Below are 27048 nucleotides of genomic sequence, written 5' to 3'. Positions count from 1 at the left end.
AATGGGCCTTATCCTGGAAAAGATTTGAGGAAATTGCATTGATTCCAGTACCATTATCCATGAAAAATCTACTCGTACAAGTAAAGGTTTGTTGGCTGGGCCTCCCACTTTTGTTAGCTATATTTTATTGCTGTCATTACACCTAGAGGCTTATCTGATAATTTCTTTATAAGAACATGACTCTAAGACAATTAATGCTACTTTTAGCAAGAGTGAAATAGTAAGTAAAATTGAACTGAAATTTGACCAAACTCTTCTTTTTTATTTCCTAGTATCTGAATTACAGGAAGAAGGAATAAATGCCATTAACTTACCTCTCAGTCCAATTCCATTCGAACTAGACCCTGAGGACACTATGCTAGGTAATTCACAACAATTTTACATCTCAACATAAGAGCTTGATGTAAAATAAAGTTCCATGCCTGTAATAGTTTCTAATATCTTTCTTTTAAACCTTCTAGAGGAAAATGAAGTCCGAACAATGGTTGATCCAAATTCAAGAAATGACCCAAAATTACAAGAACTAATGAAGGTAATGAAAAGCATGTAAACACTTTCAGGAAAGTGAAACTATTTTTTAATGCTATCCCAGCCTCTTTCATTTGAACACTTCAAAGCACTGTTTAGATATTAATTAAATGAAACCACATGGTGTGTACATCCCAGTGAAATGGGCAGGTCATTTGTTGCAGTATCTTTCTCTACATACGGCACAGTGAGAATTAAGAATTTGGATTAAAATCCTGAGTCCAGATTCTTAGTCCCATCCCACCCCCAATCTAAGATCACAGCGACTTCCCTTGTAGTCTTTGTGATTCTTGGGGTTAGAACTTTAGCAGAAAGCTTCATTAGAATGGACTTCAACGCTTTTGCTTCACAATAAAATGTTAAAATACTACTGAAAGCAAAGGATGGATTTCACTCCAGAAGGCACTGCATCAGTCCCGTATTTGTCTAGACATCATGGTGCATTGACACAGCCACCTTAGAAGAGTCCTTTGTAAGTCCTTGCTGTTTTCTTCTGATGGCATTTCAGACTGATTTGTATTTTGAGCCATTGCAGCTTTGGTATTCTTTCTGCTAAATAGTTTCATCATTGTACAAAATGACATGTGTTTTAAATTGCAAATGAATAGTGTATAATACTGCCAAATTTGTGTTTCCCATATAGGTATTAATTGACTGGATTAATGATGTGTTAGTAGGAGAGAGGATTATTGTGAAAGACTTGGCTGAAGACCTGTATGATGGACAAGTACTGCAGAAATTATTTGGTAAGAAAAAATATATGTGCATGCTGTTGGGGCACTTTGTCAGTAAGTGGATCACTTGTTCCTACTTAGGAGCCTTGGTATCATCTTACATTTATGCCACTAAGTGATATAAAAATAGCATTGTATTATGAGACCCTTGAGCAGTAGGCTGTATGCACAATCCTTATAGCTACAGTGCAATGTGTGGTGCTCTGTAGTTGATGAGAACAGCATAAAGCCTACCTGGGGTGCTAGAGAGGGAGGGTTCTTGTCTTGGCAACAGTATTCGCTCCAGTTAAATTTATTATCTGCATATGTGCTGTACAAACTTAACCGTGTTACAAGTAGAAAGTAAGTTTGAAGGCAAGGGTATTTTCAGTACAATGGTGGATGTTTTTAATCTCTGCTGGTTCCATACTATAGTTTATTCACATCGCGAAGTTTCTCTGGAAAGTTGGAATTTCTTTCTGATTTGATGTTTGGCTTTTCATGTTACTGAGGTAATGGTACCCAGTGGACTGCAAACTGAGCTTCAGCTGAGAAACAGATAGAGAAAAGAAACTGCTAATGCAGAGCTGGCGTGTGCTTTTTTAACTGTTGGCTTGGAAGTCATTTTCTTAGTTATTACAGCTCATAAAGTCTCCAGTAAATTTCTTTTCAGTATCTTAAATGAATCTCGAAACATCGTGTGAGCACTTCTAATAAAGACTACACAGACTATTCCCTTCTATGAATGGTTAAGCTATTGAATATATTGTGATGGACTGGGTATGCCCCAGACTGAGCAATTTGATTCTCGTGGGCAGACCTTCAGTGACTTCACCCAAAACCCCAAAAATGTGTATCAGATACAGCCTTATTCTAAATATGCGTATACTGATCCAGCACTTATTGATTTCAGTAGAATCTTTTCCATTACTCCTTGTGGATCAGGTCTATGCTAACTAAAGACTTTGGTCTTGTTGTGAGACTACATACAGACTGATTTCTGCGGAGGCACAAGAAACCCATGGAGATAGCAGTCTCTTAGGCAGGATTCGTAGGTTGGTAGCTCGGGCTCACTCTCTTTGGGAAGATACTCAGTTGGCTTTGATGAGAATAAGATCAACTCTTACCAAGCTTAACAAGATACTCTTTCATAGAAGTAAATTGATAGGCGACCAAGCATTTTGTTTCTGGTAGTGTTATCAGGGAGCTTTTATTGTTAAATTTTCTTTGCTTACTATTTAATGGTAAACACTAAGCCATGTATGTATATACCTAGCAATCTGTACTAATCATTAACAAACCAATTCATAAAGTATTTTAAAATCTACTGCAAATTTTGAGTGCAGAACATGGCAGTGGTTTCACAGAAAGAAATTGCCTGAGGTTTTAGTTGTTTTCATACCTCCAGAAATACTTGTTCACATTTCTTGGGTGCATCCCTCCACCTCTATGAATATGGTGTCACTTCACTTTTATCACAAATGGACCAAATAAAATTTTTAAATCTCCTGAGTCTGAGGGAGAAGCCAGGGAGCTGAGACTGATGAAACAAATAATTTTAAAGTTGGTATATCTGTTTCCTAGGTTTGATGGTCTGCTGTACAAGCCACTTGCATACAGAATACCCTTTATCCAGTACCAATAGAAGTAATGGGCCTTACCTCAGAGTCTGGTGTTCCCTAAAGGGAGTTGCAGCAAATATTTGTTAGCTAGTAGTGTGGCTTTCACTAATGCTTGGCCTTCCCCTTGGCAATAGGTAAATAAAGAGAAAAGGTGAACTGTATCTTTAGGAGTTCAGAAGTGTGGGGGAAAGTGGTTCTGGAGGGAAAAGCAGGTAATTTTAAAACTAGGAAGTCTAATATCTCTTGAATGTACGTCTGGGTGCGTGGTATGTCTTTATGTTCTTCATGGAGTTGACAGTGTTTTTTCTTCTGTTTTTTCTTCTATTATCACTTCAGAGAAACTTGAAAGTGAGAAGCTGAATGTTGCTGAAGTTACTCAGTCTGAAATTGCTCAGAAACAGAAGCTACAGACAGTACTTGAAAAGATCAATGAAACCCTTAAACTCCCTCCAAGAAGCATTAAGTGGAACGTTGACTGTAAGTTGCGTGTTTTCTATGCTGTTCTCCTTTGTTGACAGCCGAGAGTTTATAGCTGCTATCTGGAATTCTGAAATATCCAACGATAAGGGAGGGCTGAAGCCTGGTATTTATGGTATGAGCTGCTATGCAGGGCACTTCCAGATGTGTTACACTCTACTCTCTTTACTGGTGCTCAGCCTCCAGTTTAAATAAACTGTCTTTTCAGAGTCTGGCAAAGTATGGTATTTCTGCTCTTATGCATACCAGCTTAGGTTTTCTGTTACTAAATTGGTTTGCTGAAACGAGCAAGTACCTGCACAAATGTAGTAGATAGGTGGAAGGAGAGTTAGGCCCTAGGACCCTTTGTTAGTGTAAAATTTGCAACATAGATATGAATAATATTTCTAGTCATTTAAGGCTAAATCTGAACCGCTGATTTTGATTACAAAGCTCTCATCAAGATTAGGACTGCACCCTTCCTGTTTTATTGTATTAAAAATGAACACAGTAATATCTAATAGAAATGCCTTCAGTGGCCAGCACAAGACATTTTAGTGCATATGTGATGCAGAAAGCAGATTATCAGCAGTTTCAGAAAATTAGGCCTCTGTTTTAAGTTTGGTATCCAGAATCATTTCACACTGGTGACCAGTATATAGCAGTTTCCCTGTCTTCTATACCTGTCTTGAGCTGAGCTGTTTTGTATCCAGTTCCATTCACAAAAAATTAGCGAGAGGGAGAGAAATAGCTCGAGAAAGGAAGAGTGAACATTAGGCATCTCTTGACTTTCCCCTTCGTGTGGTCCCACGGAGCTTTCTGTCCCCATCTCTCTTCAACCTCCCCCCCAGGTTATTTTCCATTCTCTGTTATGCAGCTGGAGGCAGGGTGTTTGGAGTGGCCTGACAATTTAAATTCTAGTTTTAATTTAATGTTTTACATGTGTTTTAGAGCTAAAGTAGAGATAGACAGCAGCAGCTGGAGCCAGCTGCAGCACACGCCGGTGCTAGGCGGAGAGACATCTTTTTAGTGTTCTGCTAAAGCACCTCATCCGTGACCACTGGCACCCCAGCCAAATTTGACAGCAATGCCACATTTTATATGGATGAGTATCTCCATGGCAGAGTTGAGACTTGCATTGGAAGGTAATGAAGAAGGACATTTTAGTGAATCTGATCCTGCTTTACCAGTGAAGTAAGGTAGTAGTGATTGATTAGTTCAAGCACAAAGAACGTAAGTGCACTGTACTGTAGCTATCAAAGATTGTTTAGGGATACTACTCTGGGGAAGCTTATAAATGCAAAAACAAAACAGAAGACAAAGAAAGGCAATAATAAGAAATAGAAATTACTCACTTTCATGCCAATGGTTTGATACTTGATTAAGGATTTCCTACAGTATGGCTTTTGATATCTTGTAAGTCGTGTTAGTGTTAACTACCCATATGAAACCTGCTGTGAAAAAGCTTCAATAACAAGAACTATAACAACTTCATGAGGAATGTTTGAGTCATTGAGTTTAGTAAGTTATTGCTTAAGGCTTCTGCCAAAATAGGCTCGTTTATCATCCTGCAGACATTGTGACACTTAAAAATGAATAAGTGCATGTTATGAGTACAAAAATATCTTTCTGATAGTCCATAAATCCTTATTGAAGTAAAGGGAATAAAGGAAAGGCAAGGAGAATGCAGAGACAGCACTTAAACTGCTGTACATGAAATCTGGCTTTTGGATTAGCTTTAGATTTCCATCTACACAAGCCTATGGCATCCAGACATGTTGCAAAAAGTAACGCTTTGGTGCTGACGCATATTACTGACTGGGCTGCATTTGCATGACCTGTTGAGCAGGAGGAGACCAGTAAAGGAGAGATGCCTTAAAAGTGCCTTCTGGCTCCAGGTGGCAAGAGGAAGAGAGTCCCATAACCCCCACGTCCTAAAAAGTGAAAATATGTGCCCTAGTTACTTTGCAGTTTGTAACTTGTGCTTTTAATATCTATTTCAGCTGTTCATGCTAAAAGTCTCGTAGCAATACTTCATCTTCTGGTTGCGTTATCACAGTATTTTCGAGCACCAATCAGACTCCCAGATCATGTGTCCATTCAGGTGGTTGTTGTGCAGGTAAGAGAGGTGTTAAACAGCTCTTGATAGAGTTGTGAAACTGACTGAGGGGTTTCTTGAAAAATACATCTAGAATTTGTGTTTGGGCGAGCATCCGTGTGTCTCTTTGGCTGACAAGAAACACACGTGCATCTTCCCTGCTGACAGTGCTTCAACCAGAAAAAGGCAGAAGTGCTTTCCCAGATTGAGCTGTGGCTCAGAATGTCTTATTTTGATTGTAAAGCGGCCAGACTCCGACATTAAAAATATATGAAGCATTATTATTGTTGGAATGTGTTTGTTTATCACCCAATATGATCTCTAGAATTATTATTTTTCCCATTTTTGACGGTCTTCTCACTTGTATAGAGATTCAAATCATTCTTGGCACTGAATGATGAATTGTCACTGTTTATTACATTCAGATTCATGTTAGGTGACTAAATATTCTTTTTCAGCCTTGTGCATGCTAATTTAGTCTGATTACAGTGTTGGCTTTCTCATAAGCATGCAACAAAATCCCATCAACTAAATCTTTTGTGTCACTCAGTCTCCTTATTAGAGCCTGATCCATCCAAACTCTTCATGTTATTCTGTTCATCAATTTTCTTTCAGTTGGACTTGTGCTTGCTCTATCTTATTTGTCCTCTTCCCATTCAATCTGTTTTTCTTTCTCTCTCTAACTTTGCCTTTATTTTTCGCACTGTAACTGTCTTTATTTATGTGTTTTAACTGATGTTACCCTGAAGTACCTGGTGCAAAGAGCTATTGTTCAAATTTTGTGTCACTGAAAATCTGTGGGACAGATCTGAGAAAGTAACCACTCCTTTTTCCAGCATTCAAATCAGACAAGTTTTGCAATTTGGGGAGAAATCTGAAGGAGGGTCTCTGGTAGATGTATCACTGATGCCTGATAATGATTCACTGACTCTCAGATTCTGCTTTGTGGGTTTCTCTACAGATGATGAAAGAGAACCCCAGCAAATCTGTACTTACGTGTCTAAGGCTTCAGAGGAACATAATTTTCAAGCACTTTCCTTTGACTATTGTAAATATATTAGTTACACTGGTTTATCTCAAAGTTCTTCCAAAATCTGCGTAAGAAATCAGGAGCACAGCCATCAGGGCATCTTTGGGATGAGAAACTAAACCAGAAAAAGAATACAGTCCTAAAATAAAGTGACAGCAGAATGCAAGATCTGGTTCTCCATATATGCAGACAAAATTCCCATTGAAATCAATGGATGTAATTGTCCTCTTGTTTAATAGGCCAATGTAGTTCAACAGCAAATCCACTGAAGTCAGTAGAGATAAACCGATTTAAAAACAATAAGTAGTGGGAGAATCAGACTCACTGCTTTGCCTCAGCTACACAGCTGTAGCTCAGGTGCCAGTGAATGGCAGAGAAAGCAGTTGCACAAGAATAAAATCCAAGTAATGTTGCAGAAGATTTCACCCTGTAGACACAGTTCTTAGTGAAAGCCCATCAGTGGAACTCCAAGGCTGTGCTGATTCCTATTAACATAGGGTGGGGGCCAGTATTCTTACTGTAATTGTGTTCGAGACATTTTTCATTTTGATTTTATGGTGAGTGGGGTTTTTATTTTTATTTTTTAAATCTGTCTTTCATGTCCTGTGGGGTTGGTTCTATATAATTCATCACGTACCCTTTGAACTCAATGAAAGTTTTAATCAACAATCAGCAGATCCTAAAGCTTAATTTAGTGTTCAAACTTGCATGCCTCGCGTTCTAAACATTCTGTAAAGTAAGGTCATGCCTAGGGAAACTCAACAGACCACGTGGTAGCTGGTTTTAAATTCTACCCTATAAAGTTTGATAAAGGGAATAGAAGAGAGAGAAAAATAAAAGAACAAAATACTTTTATGAAGTCTTTAAGGAAGACTACCCTAATTCATTTCATGATTTTGTTAGGCTTAGAAACACATCATAAAATGTGAGGGTTGACGTGTTGGCTGGGTGTAGTTTATTCAAATAGAAACAAAGATATTTCTGAAATAAAAAATGTGCTCATGCCCAACAGGTAATCAGCACAGTTCTTATGAAAGCTTTTTCCTGTTGCTGTTAGCAATGAGAGTAATATGAAATCTGGGTTATAAGCTTATTTGGGAAAAAATGTGATAGCTGGACCTTTTGTATCTATTTTGTTGTATTATTTTCTTTTCCTTCTATACTAATGGAATGAATAATTTTGAAGAAAGCCTAGGCTTTGTTTGATCATTTCTACTGAAACAAGTGAGAGCTTTTGCAGAGAGCTGGATCTTGCTATCATTTTGCCTCTTTTAAAAAATTATTTATTTATGTCATCCACAAATGGTTAAGTGACAGATTGCTTCTGTGCAAGAGCTGTAAGTCCGAGGGCATAAGAATGCATTGGCAGAGCAACCAGAATGGCTTCAGCATATTCTAAGCACTGGGACAGTAATTCTTGGGTGCATAAACTACCGCTAAGCAAAGCTAGGAGATTAATGAGATTAGAAGAAGGTGTATACCACAAGCTTAATCTGAGATCGTTGGTCCACTGCCTCTCTGAAAGCCCTGGGAAGGTCTGAAATGTTTCCAAGCAGCATTGCCTCCAGGTTCCCAAGAAGTCTTTTTTTGAACCTATGACAAATGTATTTGTCCTTTAAAGCTCCAGAATAGTTCTGCATTTCATCTTGGTGGGGCAATTATAAAATGTGATCCTCCAGACGAAATGGATAGCAACAATACATAGGCAAAACCCATTCAAATAGTGTGAAGGTTTTCAGAATGGGACTTTGTGTGGGAAATCAAGCAGTTGGCCCTCAGTTTTATAAAACTGCTGACATATACCTGATGCGAAGAGACATGAAGAAGAGCGACCCTTTCCATTTCCAGACATATTACCCAAATTTCAGATGTACTTTTTTGTTCTAGGTGTAGTCATCAATTTAAAATGATAAGTGATTAGGAAGATCTTTCATGGCCTTCAGTGGAGTCTTTCAGCTGTGAGGGAAGAAGATGCCAAGCCTGCCCAAATAAAGTCTTCTGTGGTCGCTGGAATGTGCATCCAGCTTTACTTTTTAATGGGGAATCTTAATTCATGCCTCACTTCTCGGTGACTTTCAAATAGTAGATATTCATTTGTATAATTTTTTATTTCAGTTATAGCCACTGTTATCTTTAAGGAACATTGCTGGACAGTCTTTCAGTCCTCAGTAGCATTTCTTTGTATTTTTAGGAATATTGTGTCATTCTCTGTCCAGTATAAAACAAACTTTACAACAGGTGACATCAGTGTTAGGGTCAATTTTGAGATTTTAAAGTGCAAAAGATGTATGGGAAGCAGCCTTCACAGAGAAGGTGCTTAGACTAGTGTTTCTAAGGTCCATTCTGATTGTTGCCATTGGGACTTTTTCACCAGTCTTTTTATGAATCAAAAGCATAGGAAAGTCTATCTTGACATGTGCTGGTCAAATAAGTGTCCAGCAGATGCATGTTGTATTTAGGCAGTGTGGAAATTCCATTAATGTTAGTGATCTGATGCCAGGCACAAAACTAGGGTTTGATGTCTTTTTTTTTTTTTTTTTTTCCTCTTTTGGTCGACAATAGGATTAAGGTGCAGAATTCCTATTGATATTAATTGCAGTTTATCAAAAAGGAAAATATGTTTTATGTTGGTACTGGAGTATGTTTTGAGCTATTTTTGCATGTTTGCAGAGGGAAGGTAGAGTATTAGAAGCCTTTTTCTTCTCCCCTGTCACCAGACTGGGCACTGAGAAGTACAGTTGCTGTTGCTATGATGCTCAGCTCCTCTAGGAGATGAGAGCGATAGAGCTTTTGCTCGAGAAGGCATCATTGGCATGTCAGAGTCATCGTCAGGAGGAGACAGAAGTTTCTCTTCACACTGCAGCAAAGGGAAGAATAAACAAAAATCCCAAACAGAGTGGAATTCTAACTTAAGCTAGTCTGAGCTAGATTGTAACTTCAAGTGCAAGTACTTATTGCTGTCCGCACAAGCTGGAAATGAAGATAGCCCTAAATGATATAATTTTTGTTCATACTGTCGTGCTAGGTGACAGAAGATGTCTCAGCAGCTGTTCTGTGCCCTCTCTTTCAGTATGTAACACACTGGACTCCACTCTGTCTTTCTAATGTTCAAAGGTCCTCCCTGAATGCTTTTTTAACCATGTGCAAGATATTTAGTACCAGGACTTTAACAGAAAACACTTGAAACTATCATCTAGCTAAAAGGACAGTTCAAATTACTCCAAGTGCCAGTCTGGAGTGACCCAGAAGGTGCCATGTATGGCTTTCTTGTGGAAAGTAAGTTTGATCCTCATATATTTTAGTAATGCAGTATAGAAGTAATAGGCTCAAAACTGGCCAGATCCTCAGCACATCATACACTGAGGGCTGCCTCAGGTCGTGATGTGCTATCTTCTCCAAGGCAGGGAAGAGCAGCAGCCCCAGTTCACGTGCCACGAAGGACTTTTCCGAAAGGTTATTCTCCTTTTCTTTTTTCCATGCAGAAGGCAAGTCTGGGACCAGCATAAATTTATTTTTCTCATTTCCTTGTATGACAGGGAGTGAAGAATCATGAATAATTGCCTAATGTCTAGACTTTACATGCAGTCGTCAGCATTTGCCTGACTTTTCTTTCTGTATTGCAAAATTTTACTAATTCCAATGAACAGAATTAACAGAGAGAACACAAAGAGAGGCTAAACATATGTGTGGTATTTACACCGCCACCAGATGACTGTGATCAGCATCCTGGAAACAACGTCAAATTTTTAAACTCTTTCATTGTCCAACTGACTCAAATAGCAACCATTTGAGTTGGCTTCTGCCATTTTGTGCACAGCTTCTAGATGCAGGCCACTCACCACCACATACGGAGGACTTCTCGCATCTGAAGAACATTGCAATTAATGCATATATTAACACCAAGATAATGAGGGTCTGGAGCAGGCTGTGAATGGATTAGCTTCCATTTTGGTTTTCCATCACAAGCAAATAGAGCTCTTTGTGTGGAGAGAAGTCAGAAAAGGAAAACACTGAGGCAAAAAAGAAAGTGTGTGAACAGGGCAGAAAGAACAGATAGCCTAGGAGCAAGATTTTTGCAAAAGAGAAGCATGGGCACCATCTGCCAAGCTGTTCATTGAAATACAAGGTTTAATTCAACTCACCTAGACATACCTCTACTAAAATACTTACATATGCGTTTAGGTGTTTCAAATGCCTTGCTGAATTGGGGCCTTTAAAAGAAAAGTGCATTAAGAACAATGGAGAAAGGAAAAGAAATACTTCCTTCTACAGGTGGAGTTTCAAGTTTCTTGTTAATGTACAAAAGAGTTTTCTGAAATACTTGCAAGGTGAAATAATATATTACTGTAAGTTTGTTCTTAAAAAGTTCTTATTTTGCAGGTTTCTTATCTAATTATATTTGTAGATCACAAATAAATTTTTACTGTACCCTAAGCATTAAACTTTACTGAGAAAAATGTCACTTTTTTATTTTTTCCAGAAACGAGAAGGAATCCTCCAGTCTCGACAAATCCAAGAGGAAATAACTGGTAACACTGAGTATGTCAACACCACTTTTGCCAGCAGTTCAGTAATTGAACACAGATGCATCTCAGAAATCCAAGCATTTGCTGATATTTAGATTTTGGTATTGGGGTTCCAACGAAGATGATGCATCAGCCAGTGACTGTATTTTAGCCTTTTCAAGAGCTGCAAACATGCATCTAAAAATACAAAAGGGTGATGAAATACAGAGCTGGGGAACTAAAAGCAGGAGACCAGGATAAAAGAGAAGACAGAATGAAGATATACAAAATCTCTATTTTATATTTATCTACTATGAATTTATTTCTGTATTTATTATATTTCTTATTATTTTATTCAAAAGTCCTTCACACAAACAAGCAAGATATGCCTCATTCTTTTATGTTGGTATTAATTTGATAGAGAACTAGATTCTTTCAAAAAGGAATGTGATATGACTATTTTTAGGTGTTTGGACTTTGGGGATGTAAAATGACAGTAGTAAGCTCTGTACCTGTCATCTCACCGAACAATTTATAACAGAAATGTTATTCCAAACCAACAGAAAGCAATAGTAAAATATCCTAGATTCTAACAGAATGGAGAGAAGCCAGACTATTGACTTATTATGAATCTTTATGGATTATTTTTTTTTTTACGTGTAATAGTTACATGAAGGATCAACTGGAGCAAAATGCTGCAGTCTGTAAGAACCCAGTCCAAGCATTGTTTTGGCTGGAATTGTATTGTAGTTGGTGTGGTAAATGCATCTTTAAAGCAAAGGGAAAAGTTTTCACAAAATCAACATGAAAATCTTCATGAAGGCAAGGTGTGTTGATTTGGTTCAATAGTAGGAAATCTGAGATCTTGCCTCCCATGAGACTTTAGTGAAGCCAGGAGATATTATACTGATGAACTCCAGACTAATCCAGATCTCAGTTGGAGTAACTTGATGAAGGTTTACTTAATTCCAGGGATCTACTCCAGTTTTCACCAAGCTGAAGATCTGGCCATGTATGCTGTTTTCTTTTGCAGCGCAATGTGTGCAAGTGAATTATATATAACTGTGTTTTGTTCCTTTTTTTTTTTTTTTTTTTTAATAGGGCATTATCGGGAAGGCATGGTAAGTTCATTTGTTTATTATCTTTTTCTTGAGGCAGACAAAGTATACATTAGTTCTGCAATGGGTGGTCACATTGATCAAACTGCAAGGAAGTAGAGGATTTCAAGTTGCCCTGGCAAATATATACATATATGCACCACAGGCTATTGTGGCAGTTAACAAAAGGAAAAAAGCATTAAAATCAGTTTGGCCATCTTTAAAACATATTTCATTGCTTTTCAGCACGTGTTAATTTGCAGGTGCTTTGTGGTTTAACCTCCAGAACATTACTTTAATAGTATTAATGGTCTTAAGTTCCCAGCATAATATGAAATGATGTCTTATCATAAACCAGCTGGTTAACTTGTTGGCGTTCTTGCATACATTACCTACTTACACTTTAATGGCATTGAGTCATTATTCAGCAGGCCTAAACACCATGCAAGTTCCTGTGCCTAGTATGTCTTACTGCTAGTATTGAGACTGCCCAAATGCCTGGCCAACAGAAAACACTCATCTGAGGAGCTTAGGTGGAGTCCTACCAAGAATTTAGCATTTGCTTCTTGTGTTATTTCAACGGCTACCTTACAGCTGATTTAAAAGGCTACATGCATGACTTCTTTTCCCAATGATATCCCTGAGCAGTCTTACTTTGTATAAGGTCTCTCTTCTACAATTGCTTTGGGATCTACTCTAACATTTTTTTGTTGAAGAATATGAATGTAGCTTTTTGTAGAGTCATTCGCTAGCATTCAGGTGATTGTTGAAATGGAAATTGCTCAGAAAAGGCTCTGGTGCCGTTTTGGTTTTTTTTCCTGTTTTCTTCAGAAGGTGACTATAGTAGCACTCCAGTCATGCCACCCTAGGTTGCTGGTCCTGCTGGTAATGTCCTAAATTGCATATCAGAATGGCCCAAAAACATCTATATAAAGGACTGTATTGCAGCTGTGTAGTCATAAGGTTGCTTGAAGTGGTTAATAATATAGCAGACCACAATGCAGTCAATGGCCCATGGGGAAAATCTTCCTCTGTATGTGTAGTGACTCTAGATGTAAACTCATATTCTTCTGCACACAATGATTTGGTTACTTAGCTCCCTGGATCTGGCTGTTTAAGGTTTTATGCATAAAGATACCATTCTTGGTTCATTTTTGAGGAACAGGGTTATTAGGTAATCCAAATCCTAGTTGAAAATTATGCTTTTTGTAAATAATAGATAATAAGTTACTAGCAGCTTATAGCAAGAGAGCAGTACGCAAAACACATGGTACTTGGAATACAAAGAGACTATATTGAAACTGTTTGCTGACTCTGTTGTCTTAAATGAGTGTGTGCCTTAATAAGTGTTTATTCTGCATTTGGATAACTGATGCTCAGTATATTAACATATCTGAATGTTTTTCAGAAAGAGATGCATTTGATACTTTATTTGACCATGCTCCAGACAAGCTCAATGTCGTGAAAAAGGTTGGGAGGTTTTTATTTTTAAAATACACAATGTGTGCATGTGCATGCTTGTGTGTATCTGTTTGTACGTATGTAGTGAGTGTGTATGTATATAACATATAATTGGCATAGTTTGCATACATTAAATACAACTAAGCTTTATGCTTCAACAAATATACAAATTCATGATTGTAATGTTACTTTTTATTAATATTTAGCAGCATGAACTTACCTTTGGAACACAGAAGAACATGTAGTTATCAAAGTTTCCATCAAAAAGAAGTTCTCACAAAGAGTATGTTGAGTAGAACCCAGCTGGTAGATTGAGTGTACTGATGCCAAAGAGGTATTCAGTTTACAAGTGCCAGGGGTCTGACCTAGAGTATTTTGGCTGCTGTCAGATTTGAGTGGAGTCCAATTACCCACTTCCCTGTAGTCTGCTACAAGGATTTTTTTAAGAATTATTATGTTTTAACAGTGTGTTTTTATTTATATACATCATGTTCATTTTATTTCTGTTCTTCATTCTTGGAAAAAAAAAGATTTTTTTTTTTTTTTTAGTGTCACATTTCAGTTTTAAAACTTTAAAATTATGTTGCAGTCTCTTCACTCATGCAGATTCTCTTCTGAGTGGAGTTCATACTGCGTGCGTTGACCTGCTGCCCTACTGCATAGGCCTTCACTACATTGTTTTCATGTTTCAGACTCTCATCACCTTTGTGAACAAGCATCTCAATAAATTGAATTTGGAGGTCACTGAACTGGAGACCCAGGTAGGATTTTACAGCCTTTCTTAAAGGGGGAGGGATAGTTGCACTATGTTATGCACTATGCCCCCAACTTTATCCAGAAATTTCATTGAATTCTTATTGATTGAGCTCTAAGATGTTATTTCAGCGGGAAACCTTTCAATTCTAAATATGTTCATATGAAGAAGATCCACACCAAGTGAGCAGAGAAATCATGAGGGCAGCTAAATTGCTCTAAAATGGTTTCGTACTTCCATTAGCATAAAAATTAATTAACAGATGCTACCTCTTGAGTGTTGCCAAGTGTTGTAAGCAGAACCTGTGCTTGTTTTGGTCAGGGAAAAACTCTATCTGCTTGGTTTGATTCAACGACAAGCTGAACAGTTGTTTCCTGCCTACCTTTACACAGGCACGCAATCGCATGGGATTACAATGACTCTATTCAGTGAGATACGTTCTTGAGAGTAAAGCTACTCAAGTGTATAGGCAGCTGTGCAGTTGGGCTGCAGGCTTGATTGCACCACAGAAATAATGTGGTACATGGTCTTCTTTCTTGTTCTCAGCTGCTAAATTGGCTGGAAAGAAGCTAAAAGAAAGGCTTAATCCTGCTGTATTAATACCTCCCTATGTGAACAATTGCAGCAGTTATCATAAGAAAATTACAAGGTCAGGCAGGCAGGATGGTATCTGCACTATCAAAAAAACCGAGGCGTCTTCAGGACAGGTTTTATTTTATGTCTTGATTCATGTTTTTAAGAATCTCTGGTTTATTTAAATAGCTATCAATCTGATATAGATTTTTCACAGGTAAAATGATGATTTAGATGGAAATAAGGACTTTCAGAAGGCTGTTTCCTATGCCTTCTTATTGCATTGTTTACTTTTGGAAAAACTGTATCATTTAAATGTACCTAGAAACCCCTTAAGCATTTGTCCAAAACAGTATTCCCTAAGATGAGAGACTGTATTTCTATCCGTTGAAAGAAAATTATCTACCTCAGGAAGGGGATGGGTTGCTTCAGATAACCCAGTTTGTTTGTGAGGATATCTCAGTGCACTGATAGACCTGATGCCACAGGGTTAAGAGTGAGAGGCCTTTAACAAAATCTTATGGATGTTGCTATTTTTTTAGATAGAAATGAACATATATCATAGCAGTTAGGTATCTTCTATCTGTAATTACATACACTTAAAATTAGATTGACTCAGATTTGCAGAACATGGACAAAGATGATTCTTTGTTCCTTTATTTCCTCCAATATACTGAATTTCAGTGCAGTCATGAGGTTGCACCTTCATTCTGCTTTTTGCTGCTCAGGGAATGCATGCCATTTGAGAGCTTGAAAGGTGGCTGTTCTGATTCCTCACAACTAGTAGAAAGCAATAGAAAAAAAATAGAAAGCAAAGGCATAGATCAAAGCCACTGACGACCTCTCTTTCCAGGAACTTTATTCTGCATGTATATTTTAGCATTAGGTCAGTTTTGGAGAAGACATAACAGAACGTACTAACTAAATAAAAGGAATCAAAGAAATGATATGAGATCTTTTAGTTGCAATTTACAATATTTGTTTTAGTAGTTTGTTGACAGTTCTGCATTAGACAATGTATATCTTGTTCATTAAGCAAAGCAATGACTGGTGAAATTTTTACTTCAGAAAACGTACTGAGAAATGTCTTTTTTACAGTTTGCAGATGGTGTGTACTTAGTCCTGCTAATGGGCCTCCTAGAAGGCTATTTTGTTCCTCTGCACAGCTTTTTCTTGACTCCTGATAGTTTTGAACAAAAGGTAATTAGGTTTCATTTTTCTGTTAAAAACAAATAAACATATAAACATGGCTAGTAGTACAAGGATGACACAAACTTTTTTGCATAAGTTTGATATAAATAGCTGAAATCAAGAGAGGACTGTACCGGTAACCATTTCCAAGTGTTTTTAAGACCTCAGTATTAATGCTTATCTGGAATAAAAGGGAAAATTATATTAATGATAGGGTGGTTAGAAAGTATTAACTGATTTTGGCAGCAATTGTGTGATGCTGTCATTGAACCAGACTTACTGTTCATTAAATGTATAAAGAATTATTCACCTGAATTGATGACAGAACTGATTTTTTGTGTCCAAAATCCAAGAATTTAACATCTGAAAGGTTTCATGTTTTTTGGAAGCATAAAGGCATATATGTATAATGTATCATTTTAAGACCAACCATTACCCCAGTGTCTGTTGCTATCCAGGCAATTCAGCTGTCTATTCAAGACAAGAGCACTTCATGGGCCGTCATGTTCCAATTTTTAAACTTGTGGGAGGTGGGCTATTCTTACTTGTAAGTAATTTTTCTATGGGTAATGTTAGTTCACATGTTATTTTTCAATTACTTTTGTATTTCTGAAAGCACCATCACCACCCAGAAAAAACAGAACAATGGATTGTCTGGATTCCGTGGACCAGATCTTCCATTGATATATGGAGACCTGACTATTTTTTCCTTCCAAGGATCTCGGTCTGCAGCTTTAAATACATCTTGTTTTGACCATATGTATATGTATGTATATATATGTATATAGTTCACAATAATGACTACCTTTATTATATTACTAGGTCCTCAATGTATCCTTTGCGTTTGAGCTAATGCAAGATGGTGGATTGGAAAAACCAAAGCCAAGACCAGAAGGTATCTATTCTACTTTTTTTGTGCCTTCTTAAAAATTGGCGTTGGATCCAGATCTTATCTCATAGGATTATGGTATAGCTAAATGAAGGCTAAAACGTCAATCCAAGAGCAAAAGGCAAGATACATTTTGAAGCGCTCAGATAACTCTGTATTTTAAATGGCTGATAGATATGCTTTCTCAAATGTTGCAAGGCTTCCTTTCTTGAGTTGCCGGGGTAAGATTTGCGTGACCAAACATATGCAGTAATACTCAGATATTCACTGAAAGAAAAAGAATACAATTGTGAATGGTGTCACTGGCAGATATGAATTGCTCCAATTGCTCCATTTTCCCTCATCCCACATCTTCATACTAAACCTCAAGTATTCCAGTGTAATTTACAAGATTTTCACAAAAGAGGTAGATGTCGTGGAAGAAGGATTTCAAATGTTCACGTAACTGCCTTTGAGTGCACGACCTAATCATGCGTATTTAAATTAGATTTAGAGCTGGAGACTGAAACTAAAAAGTGTCCTCAGGGAAGATGAAGGTTTTGCTACTGACTTTAGCAGGACCAGGATTCCACTCCTCTTTGCTCATATAAATACAGGGTTTACGTCCAGCTTTTCGGGCTGGATATAGGGCCCATGGGGTTTTTTAGTCTGAATAAGAGGAGGCTGACCTTATTGCTCTCTACAACTACCTGAAAGGAGGTTGTAGCGAGGTGGGGATCGGTCTCTTCTCCCTAGTAACAAGCGGTAGGACGAGAGAAAACGGCCTCAAGCTGCGCCAGGGGAAGTTTAGGTTGGATATTAGAAAAAACTTTGTCACCAAAAGGGTAGTCATGCATTGGACCAGGCTGTCAAGGGAAGTGGTTGAGTCTCCAACCCTGGAGGTATTTAACAGACAGGTAGACGTGGTGCTTGAGGACATGGTTTAGTGGTGGACTTGCCAGTGATAGGTTAACGGTTGGACTCAATGATGTTAAGGGTCTTTTCCAACCTTAACGATTCTATGATTTACCATGTTATAGGGTGCTCTTGTGGTTCCTCCCATGAGAAGTTACTACTTCTTACCATGCAGGAGCTGGATGTGCAGCTTCTGCTCCATTGTTCCCAACAGGGGTGGTAGCTGGGCTTCTGCTGGTTACCTACCACAATAGCCAATATATAAGTGTTTTCAAGACGTATTGCATATTCACATTGTATGGTGCACAGAGTCTTTTCCTGCTGTAATATTGGATTGTCATTCCCTAAGGAGTTGATATAAGCTAATGCTCAGTTTTATTTCTAATAGTAAGGGCTCTCTGGAGACTCAGGCACACATCACTGAATCAAGTTCTGCTCCATTCTGCTTATTTTCCATCCCTCCCAAGTTCCAGATCATAACAGCAGCACACATACACACACAGAGGCAAAAAAAATTTATGTCTCAGGATTGAGCCTACACTGTCTATGCATTTAGTCTGGACCCACCCAGTCTTATTTTTTTTGCTTCTTTTGATTGCTTGAACTCTTATCCACAATCGTGCTTAACTAAACCAGTGGTGACTGTATCACAAACTTTTATGTTTGAAATAGTCAAAGAGAGAAGGGGGAAATAGTGAAATCTAGGGATCCAAGTAAAACAGAGAGTATCTGTGATCCCGTACTCCCCATGGAGGTTTAAAATTCTTATAGCATTTAATTTTTCAGGTATTTATTGCTCTAGGGCACAGCTAATTTTTCCAGTATAAATCAAGCCATAAGGATATTTCAGCATATATAAGACATTTCTTGTGCAATTATTGAAATGCTTAATATGAAACTTCCTGCCCAATGTGAATGGAAAAACACATCTGTTTTATGTGTTGTTACATTGGGCACAATGCCCGTACTTAAAATTTCCAGTGAGCAAAAGAGTATTGAAAAGGATCTTACCCTAAATGTGTATACTAAATACTCTTTAAATTCCTACACTGTTTCTTTGAGGTTCTTGAGGAAAAAATATGCTGAAAAGTGCTTTAGAATATGAAAAACATATTTAGTGGAAAAAAGAATGTGGTTAAATAAATGAGTATGAAAACCAATGATTTTTATGGGGTCAACAGTTTATTTGGGTTACTTGCAATATAATTGAAAAGGTATTAAAAAGCTTTCCGTGACCTTTTACTGTAAAAATGGCTAGAACATTAATCTACTGAGTCTGTAATGAATTCATTTGCAGTTTGAGCTTTTTCAGATTACTTCTTGAAATGTGTAAATCAAAGCCAAACTCAAGTTTCTCTTTTTGAAAATTGCAACCAGTAAAATGTTATACATTTTGGTCAAACACACATAGCAATGGAAATAACTCATCTTTCTCTGGGAGCATGCTTCTTTTTAGTGTGGACCTTTCTGTGGAATTCTGTTGTGCTGGTGGAGTACTCTGTTAACTTTGCAAAGACCTGTCAAAGTTGTCTCTTTATTCATTTGAAGTTCTATATTAGGAAATGAAGATGTTACATCTTGCTGCTGGCCTAAAAGAGGAAATTTCCCGAATTATACTCTGCAATACTGTTTGCGTATAACATGATGTTGTGGAAGCAATGTGCCCTTTGGGTAGCTTTTGGCATTTTCTCTTCATTTTATACCAAGCATTTTTGATCTGATTTATTAAGAGCCACAAAACCATTTGGCCATGGTTTCATGACCATGCGTTGTCTCAGCACAAAATCTAGGTTTGATTATTTTCACCCTTTGTCCATGGATGTCAGTTTGCCGTCTAGCTAATACCTTTAGCCCTTCAAAGTTTGCATGCTTTGGGACACCATGCATAGGTTTGATTGGATTTGTTCTTCAAAGTATAAACCCTTCACAATCTGTGAGAAACATCACTGTAGATAAATATAACGGCAAAAATATCTGATGATTACATACACAATTTACTAGGCTTACTTGGAGGTTTTGAAGATAATGGGACACCACCTGCTTTACACCTTCACGGCCAATTCCAAGAACCAAAGTTAGGAGATGGAGTTCCTATACAGTCAACAGAAAGAGATAGGACTGTTCTATTCTAATTCTGTTCTAATTCTATTCTATTCTAATTCTTTTCTGTTCTTTCTGAGGGCAATTCTGAGTCCCTATTTGAGACTGAATATTCCTTGAAGCACTAGCGTAGACTGCTGCAGTAGTACTTGTCAGTTTGTTTTATAGATTTCTTGTGAAATAATATTGACTTTCTCAACAGCTTCTCTTGGAAACAGCAGGTATTCATTAGCTTTTTGTTTCCTATAAATCCTTTACTTTAGATGTTGAGTTTCTACGGACTGATTCAGCCATGTACATCAGCTAACCCAAAGCATTTTCACAAGTGTCTTCAAGGGGCACTTGTATACCTAGCTTCTTTAGATCCTTCTGAAAATTTAAACTTGCCTCTAGCTATCTTGCTGAAATTAGGCTTAATAAAGGATGTTGCAGCCCAGAATGGGCCAAGTCCTGCAATTCTTACATATAGAGAAGAGTTCCGTTGGTTCCTGCCTGATGATTTTTTCAAAATCATTACTTTTGGTCCACAATCAACTGAAGATTCAGTCATATAAATATACGTAATCCTAGGCACAATTTGTCTCCTGGGCATCTAAACCTTGGTCGCATTTCTTCATCAGCACCATTAGCCATTTGTATACCTAACTAGAAGTGGTTGAAATAATGATTTTTTGAGTTGCCAGTTTAAAAGCTGTGCTTTATTTGTATTTCTACTCTTTCTTACTATCTTTGTGATTCGAATGTTCATGGATGTGGATCTGAACAAGGAAAGGGAGTAGAGAATAGGCACTTTTTCTGAAAACGTTTTGAGTTAATGAAGTTACTAATGGTCTTTTCCCTTGTCTTCTTTTTTTTTAGATATTGTAAATTGTGACTTGAAGTCTACACTGAGAGTACTGTACAATTTGTTTACCAAATACAGGAACGTGGAGTGAAGAATTGATTTGGGACGTAAAGGAGTGTTAACAAAGAAAGCATCATAACTAGCATATTTTTCATTGGTATTCCTCTGCATCTTTATCCTAAAAGGAACTAAACCATTTACCTGAAGAATTTTTTATTGATTATTCTTGCACTACTATTTTCATAGTAGATTTAAAACTAATATAAGTTATGAAGAAAAAGGTTTGGAAGAAGGTATTTGGGTATATTCTGGGAGAATTAATGTCTCAATATTAACTGTCTTCACACTGTTTTGTAGTAGATGAAGCAAGAATGAAAAAAAGATTTAGTAACTTTAATTCAAATCAGCCGTTGAAGCCAATCATAGGAAGATTCAGCACTGAGTATCTATTTTAATATTTTTTACATATATCTTTTCTAATCTGGGGATTTTCTATCCATGATAAATTGGTTGCATTCTAATTATGAGAAATGTGCATGGGGAGAAACAGTTAAATACTCTTGTTCGCTTCACAGCTAAAAAGAAGAGACTTTCTCAAGCACTTAACCTGATTAATTTATATTTCCAGTGCTGTTAGGCTTGAATTTTATGGGTACAAACTGAAGTGGCTACTCATTCCTTCAGACTTATTATAATGTGCTTTAAATATGTGTTATTGAGCATTCCTCATAAGCACACTTTGCAGCTTGTCACTTGGTTTTGTTCAAGGAAGAGATCTTTTTTGCAAAGTACACATTTCAGGAAAACACACCTGTATAATACAGTTTCCCTATAATATTTGTGTTATTACCTAGTATTAGAAAGTAAAAGAATGGCTTGTTTTTCTTTTAGTAGTTTAAACACGATTACCAGGTTGCAAGTATAGATTTATTCCTAAATAGGATTTAGAATCTGTCCCTTTGGTTGATTTTATGATGAATGTATTTTGCTGCATAATGTCTAACACAAAAAAATAAGATTTATTTTCTGGAAACATTCCTGTAGCCTTTCAGATACAAAAGCACTGCTTTTACGTCAAAACTACTCCCATCTGTAAAGACTCTATTACAGCATAAGGTTCTTTGGTCATTTTACATGGCTATAAAGAGTACTTTTTTCTAGTCATAACCAAGTATAAGCTGTTATCTGTTTTGTTCTAGCTTTAGCAAAGACACAAAAGACAAATTGGAGTTGATTCTTCCCTTAGACTTGATATCAAGCACCAGTTATGTTTCCATGAAGAAGCTGATAGAGACTGCCTGACACAAGTGCTAATCGTCAAAAACTGCACTGGCATAAGTTGAAGAGTAAATTAATCATTTGCTAGAAGTCTTGATGTTAGTATCATATACCTTTCCAAAAGAAGTGTTCCAATGCAACCAGAGATTCTTGGGATCCTGGGTTACACAGTAAAGAAAAAAATCCTTAGGCAGAAATTACTGGACGACTGTTTAGAAATCTTCGGACTGCTTAGTGCAGGAAGGAGACTTGTTAATAGTCATCCAATTATGGCAGAACTGGTGTAGGTGAAAGGGAAAGCAATCTGTCAGCTCTTGAGTCTCTTCATCTGAAGAAATGCAGTGCTGGCAAGAACAGTCAATAACAGCTATGTGTTACTTAGTATATAAAGCATTACATATTTTTCAGTTTTCCAGGCTTTTTTTTTAATGTAGAGTTTTCCAGTGCAACATTAGCATAAAGGGAAGACAAGCAATCATGTTCTGTCTTTGATGAACACTAACTGATGTTTAATAACAAAATGATACTGACTTCTGCTGGGAGGGGCACAGAATTTATTATTCTGAGAAGTAAATAGCAACTTGTGCAAAGGAAAGTCAATACTTAATTCAAAGGGCAATATCTGGATGTTCTCTGAACTCAGAAATTGTTATCTGATTGTTATAAGCATTCTAAATATCTTTATTAAAATATTTTTTTACCTTTATATTTTTTAACTGAGTTTCTGAAATTAGAGGTGCAGAAAATAACAATTATTTGCCTTTTACACAGGTAAATAACTAGACATTTTGACCTCAGTGAAAATGAACATTTTTTCATTATATCTTTAATATCTGAGAAGCTAAGTGATAGGAATTACCAAAGCATTTTTTGAGCAAACTGAGACAGAACTTCTCATGTATATACCAGCAGCAATTTCAGCTTATTTTAATATTTCACATGTAAGTTTTTCATTTGCACACCTAGATTGTAGTAATTGTAATTGTTAATTAATATATGTATGATGGTTTTTCTGCAGATCATGCTCAGCTGAAATACTCTTACATCTCAGCAATGCCAAAACATTTTGATTGCCCTTGTTTTCAGGAGTGCACTTTCTTTAAAGAGGAGATTTATATATGTAAAGGAAAAAGGTTAGGAACAGTGAAACTGGTTTTTGCCTGGACTTGAAAATAAGTGTTCCTGTGCTATATTGGTATAACATTATTGGAGATATTGAAGTCTGTCAGGCTCCATTTTCCATCCTTAAAAAACATAAAACTGACACAGAATGATGAAATCCTCATGCTGAAATGCAATTATGCAGAACCATAGAAACATTTAAACAATAGCCAACCTTTACACTATTAGCTATCCTATGGTAAGAATTTATGTAAATTAAAATCTGCTATATAAACAAGAGTGTCCTATGTAAATATAGACCCATGTGATAGTTTTAACACATTCACACAAATAGTATATGCTGCCATGTAGGAGTGGGTCACTGCTTATATTTTTGACAGTGTAGATTTAAATAGCTATCAGATAAATATGAAATCTAATATACAGATTATATCTAATATTTATTGCTTTGATACAGAATATTATAGAAATATAGACTACTACTGTAGACAGTTTGCTCTTCAGCAATCAGTGCAGGCCAGCACCTTCCTTCAGGGAAGCGAAATGGTAAGTTAGCTGAGCCAAATTCTGCCGACACCTATGATGCTTGTATTCTCGATACATAGCAGTGTATACTGATGTACAGCTGAATGCAGAATTTTCCTCACCGTTTATATTAAGATAGAAGTTGTTTAAGTTTTAGGTCAATCCTGATTTTATTTATAATTACTTTAAATGATTAAATAGATCCAAATCAATGGATTTAGACCATGTAAGATATGAACAGTCACCTGGAGAGGCCAGTTTCTCTACTGGTCACAGAGGGAGCCCCTGATCTCGAGGCTGCTATGTCAGCGCTTTGGCTAGGTTTCTAAAGCCAGGTAGTATCCAAGCCGCCGCCACTCTCTGACTTCTAATCCATCTATTGCATCCAGCAATACGGTATCCAGATTTGTTTTGTGGTTGGAGATGGGCATCCTTTCCCTATTGATTGATCCTGGCATGCTCTGTCAACCACACAAAACTGTTATTTTTTTCAAAAAGGAGCTACAGATTCTTAATAGTATGTCAAAAAGATGTTGTCAAAATAATTATCTAAAATCCCAATTTCTTGAGATCAGCTCCTTTCAGATTTCTTTCCCAACTGACCGGCATTTAGTTGCTATAAAGAACAGGCCCTAGAAAAAAGGTATTGAAGGAATCTTTGCATAGCTTTACCTGGGACATACACATAACGTCCAGAATTGGATTGCTCTATATTTCCGATGGAGTACAGACGCACCAAGTTTCTTATTAAATGAGCTGACTGCAGAATATCTAGTTCTTCGCATTTCTTAGTCAGTAGATATCTTCCTGTTATAGGGGGCCAGCAGCCGTTGCAGCTACATAGTTCAGGAATTCAAGTGGAGCAGCGAGTGCTGGATAAGGTCCTAATCTACTTCAATTGACTGTGGACCAAGTTGCTTATTGGCATATCTCCATGTAAACTAGTGGCATTAAATCAACAGAGCGTTTGGTCCTTTCTGTTTTACAGAGGGTTACAGTACTTGGGAATGGTTGACATTCAGGCAGACTATATTGATTGAGGTAAATGCTACTTGGTTGATCTTTGTTCTTACTTATTTTTGTAAAGTATGTTTTTAAATTCATGTTTCAGATTAATTTAGCAGACACCTTACTGCAAGCCACAGTGTTGTAAAGCAGAATGGCTTTTAAAAGTAATGGGTTTTATTTCATTAGAGAAAGATATATATAGTATTTAATGTACTAGATACTAGCTTTAGGTCTAGTTTTTGTTATTCTTTTCTTCCTATCAAAACAGCTTTCATGAATGGCCTGTGTGTGTGCCAAGCACCCAAAGAGAGAACAGTGCCTTGAAGCCCTCTTGCAAGTTTTTCTACACCGTTACCTAATAGACTTTTGTCATTTTACTGTAAGAATTAGTGTGGGTTTTCTCTTTACAGCTAAAGTACAATTAAAGGCTGAAGAAATCCTTTGTAGAAAGTTATAATTAGTTTAAGATTTTTTTTTGATGTATCACATGAAAAATGGAGATAGCAGCACCAAAATTCCAAAATTATGCATACCTCAGCATCCACAGATTTTCCAAAGACGTTTTGAGTCATTTAACATTTACTAGGGCTAATTTTATATATTTTGACAATATTTTCTGTGTGACTCTTTACAATAATGAGATTTTATTTTCTGTCTAACAGTTTAGTACTATACACTGTGCAACGATGTTAGTGTCATTGAAATATTTGGTTCTAAATTTCAATATCAAACTAATTGAGAAAAAAGAATATTTGCAAAATTTGCTTCTTAACATGTGTATCTGAAAATACGGATTAGTTTAAATTAAGCTGCATTGCCTTCAACTGCAGAGTTGGTAGCTTTCACGGAATATATTTTATGTACTCTGTAAGTAAGAGACACTGTATTGCTGATTTTTTCCTGTGCTTTTTCTGAAACCTTTGTTATGATCCACAATAAAATTTGCACCTGAAAATCAACACTGTATGTTGTTGTTGTGTCAAATTATGAGATGTATGACAAAAAATTAGGAAGGCTCTATGGTTTATGTTCTCAGAGCTTCCAGACCTCTCTATGCATCTAACGCATTCTCAGTTACCTCTTTGTGGGTGTACTTGGTGTTTATTATTATTTACTGCGGGGGCTGGTGACAGCTGACAGTGGGTTGGCAAAAACAGCCATGTAAACATACACTTGAAATGATTAACAGCAGCAGGTCGGGAAAATGCCGTATTTGACTCAAAATAGCAAAGTATACCTTTGCTTTAATATTGCTGTGCTGTGCACTTTAGTGGTGATATTGCAGCTGGGTATAATGCAATTTTCTGCAGAGTAATTTTGTTAATTAGAAATTTAACAAAATTTTAGTGAAATGTTAAAATTATCGAAATTAAACTGTGTTTCAGAAAATAACTGCATTTAGGAAGGTTTTGAGATCTATTTTTTTATAAACTTGTTTTTGTTGTGACCCTTTAATGCAGGAGCTTCTACGCAGAACTTGGAACCAGTCAAAAGTACAGGCATCTAAAGTGCTACATATCAACATTTTTAGCCACTGAATTACTGGAATGAATCCAGAAGCAGGTGTTTGATCTTTAGGTCTGCTTGTAAAGCTGAGACCACCAAGCAGAGCTGCCTAATCAACAGGGAACACTAAGGACAGGGTGAGTTTTGATGCCATTCTTCAGTCCCAGCCCTATTACGCAGGGCTGGAAAGTAGTATCTCTACTTGCTTAGGATCCATGTCTTAAGCCCTACCATATGCTCTTAATGGCTTTTGTCCTGAATTTTATGAATTTTGTCCTGAAGAGCAAGTAGACTTGCTCTTCTTCAAACATTGCAGTGCAACAGAAAGGTTACCGTCTGACTACCTCAATTTCTTCATCACTGTTCACCCGGAAAATAAAAGATATGGGTTTAATGCCCTTCTGCACCTGTGGGAGTTATTTCTCCTCCTTCTTGGAAGAGTGCCGTAACCTGCAATACAAATTTAAGGTGATATGCCTTTTTTTAGTGGTGTTGGAGGGGCACTGTTGACTCATAAGCTGAAGTTGCAACTCTGTGTATAAAGTAATTCCACCTTAACAGACAGAGAGAGAAAGAGAGCAGAAGAGGGAGCATAACTGGTGGTTAGGTCGTTAAAAAGATGGAAAAGGATTTGGGGGAAGAACCTGTCTTCTGGGCCTCCTGTAAGGCCCGCTTCTATATTTTAGTTAATCAAAGGGTGCTAAAATACCAAAACACATTTTGAAGAGGAACCAGGACTAACATCACCTCTGTTTCAATGCAAAGTTCCTGCTGAGCTTTGGTCACTTTCACTCCTCTCTTCCAGGACTCTGCTGTCAAAACAGCCCCAAGAGAAGGTATTCCTACCCTACACA

General features: G+C 37.1%; 1 protein-coding gene across 1 annotated transcript in view; it reads left to right on the top strand.

Moving 5' to 3' along the window:
* The window catches only part of PARVA (parvin alpha), a 69787-nt gene extending 44140 nt beyond the window's left edge, over nt 1-25647 (top strand). The window contains exons 2-13 of the mRNA XM_087744670.1: nt 273-362; nt 462-532; nt 1172-1274; nt 3200-3340; nt 5323-5438; nt 10928-10986; nt 12054-12073; nt 13458-13519; nt 14203-14271; nt 15936-16037; nt 16851-16923; nt 20770-25647. Coding sequence (XP_087600796.1) covers nt 273-362; nt 462-532; nt 1172-1274; nt 3200-3340; nt 5323-5438; nt 10928-10986; nt 12054-12073; nt 13458-13519; nt 14203-14271; nt 15936-16037; nt 16851-16923; nt 20770-20846 — 983 coding nt within the window. The 3' untranslated portion in view covers nt 20847-25647. The remainder of the gene's footprint in view (nt 1-272; nt 363-461; nt 533-1171; nt 1275-3199; nt 3341-5322; nt 5439-10927; nt 10987-12053; nt 12074-13457; nt 13520-14202; nt 14272-15935; nt 16038-16850; nt 16924-20769) is intronic.
* The last annotated feature ends 1401 nt before the right edge of the window (nt 25648-27048 follow it).

This window comes from Nipponia nippon, unplaced genomic scaffold, assembly GCF_047370975.1.
Source record: "Nipponia nippon isolate SJK-2023a ecotype South Korea unplaced genomic scaffold, ASM4737097v1 scaffold_10, whole genome shotgun sequence".
Classification (NCBI taxonomy): Eukaryota; Metazoa; Chordata; class Aves; order Pelecaniformes; family Threskiornithidae; genus Nipponia; species Nipponia nippon.
Note: the sequence above shows the minus strand (reverse complement) of the source record. Positions and strands in the feature narration are given on the sequence as shown.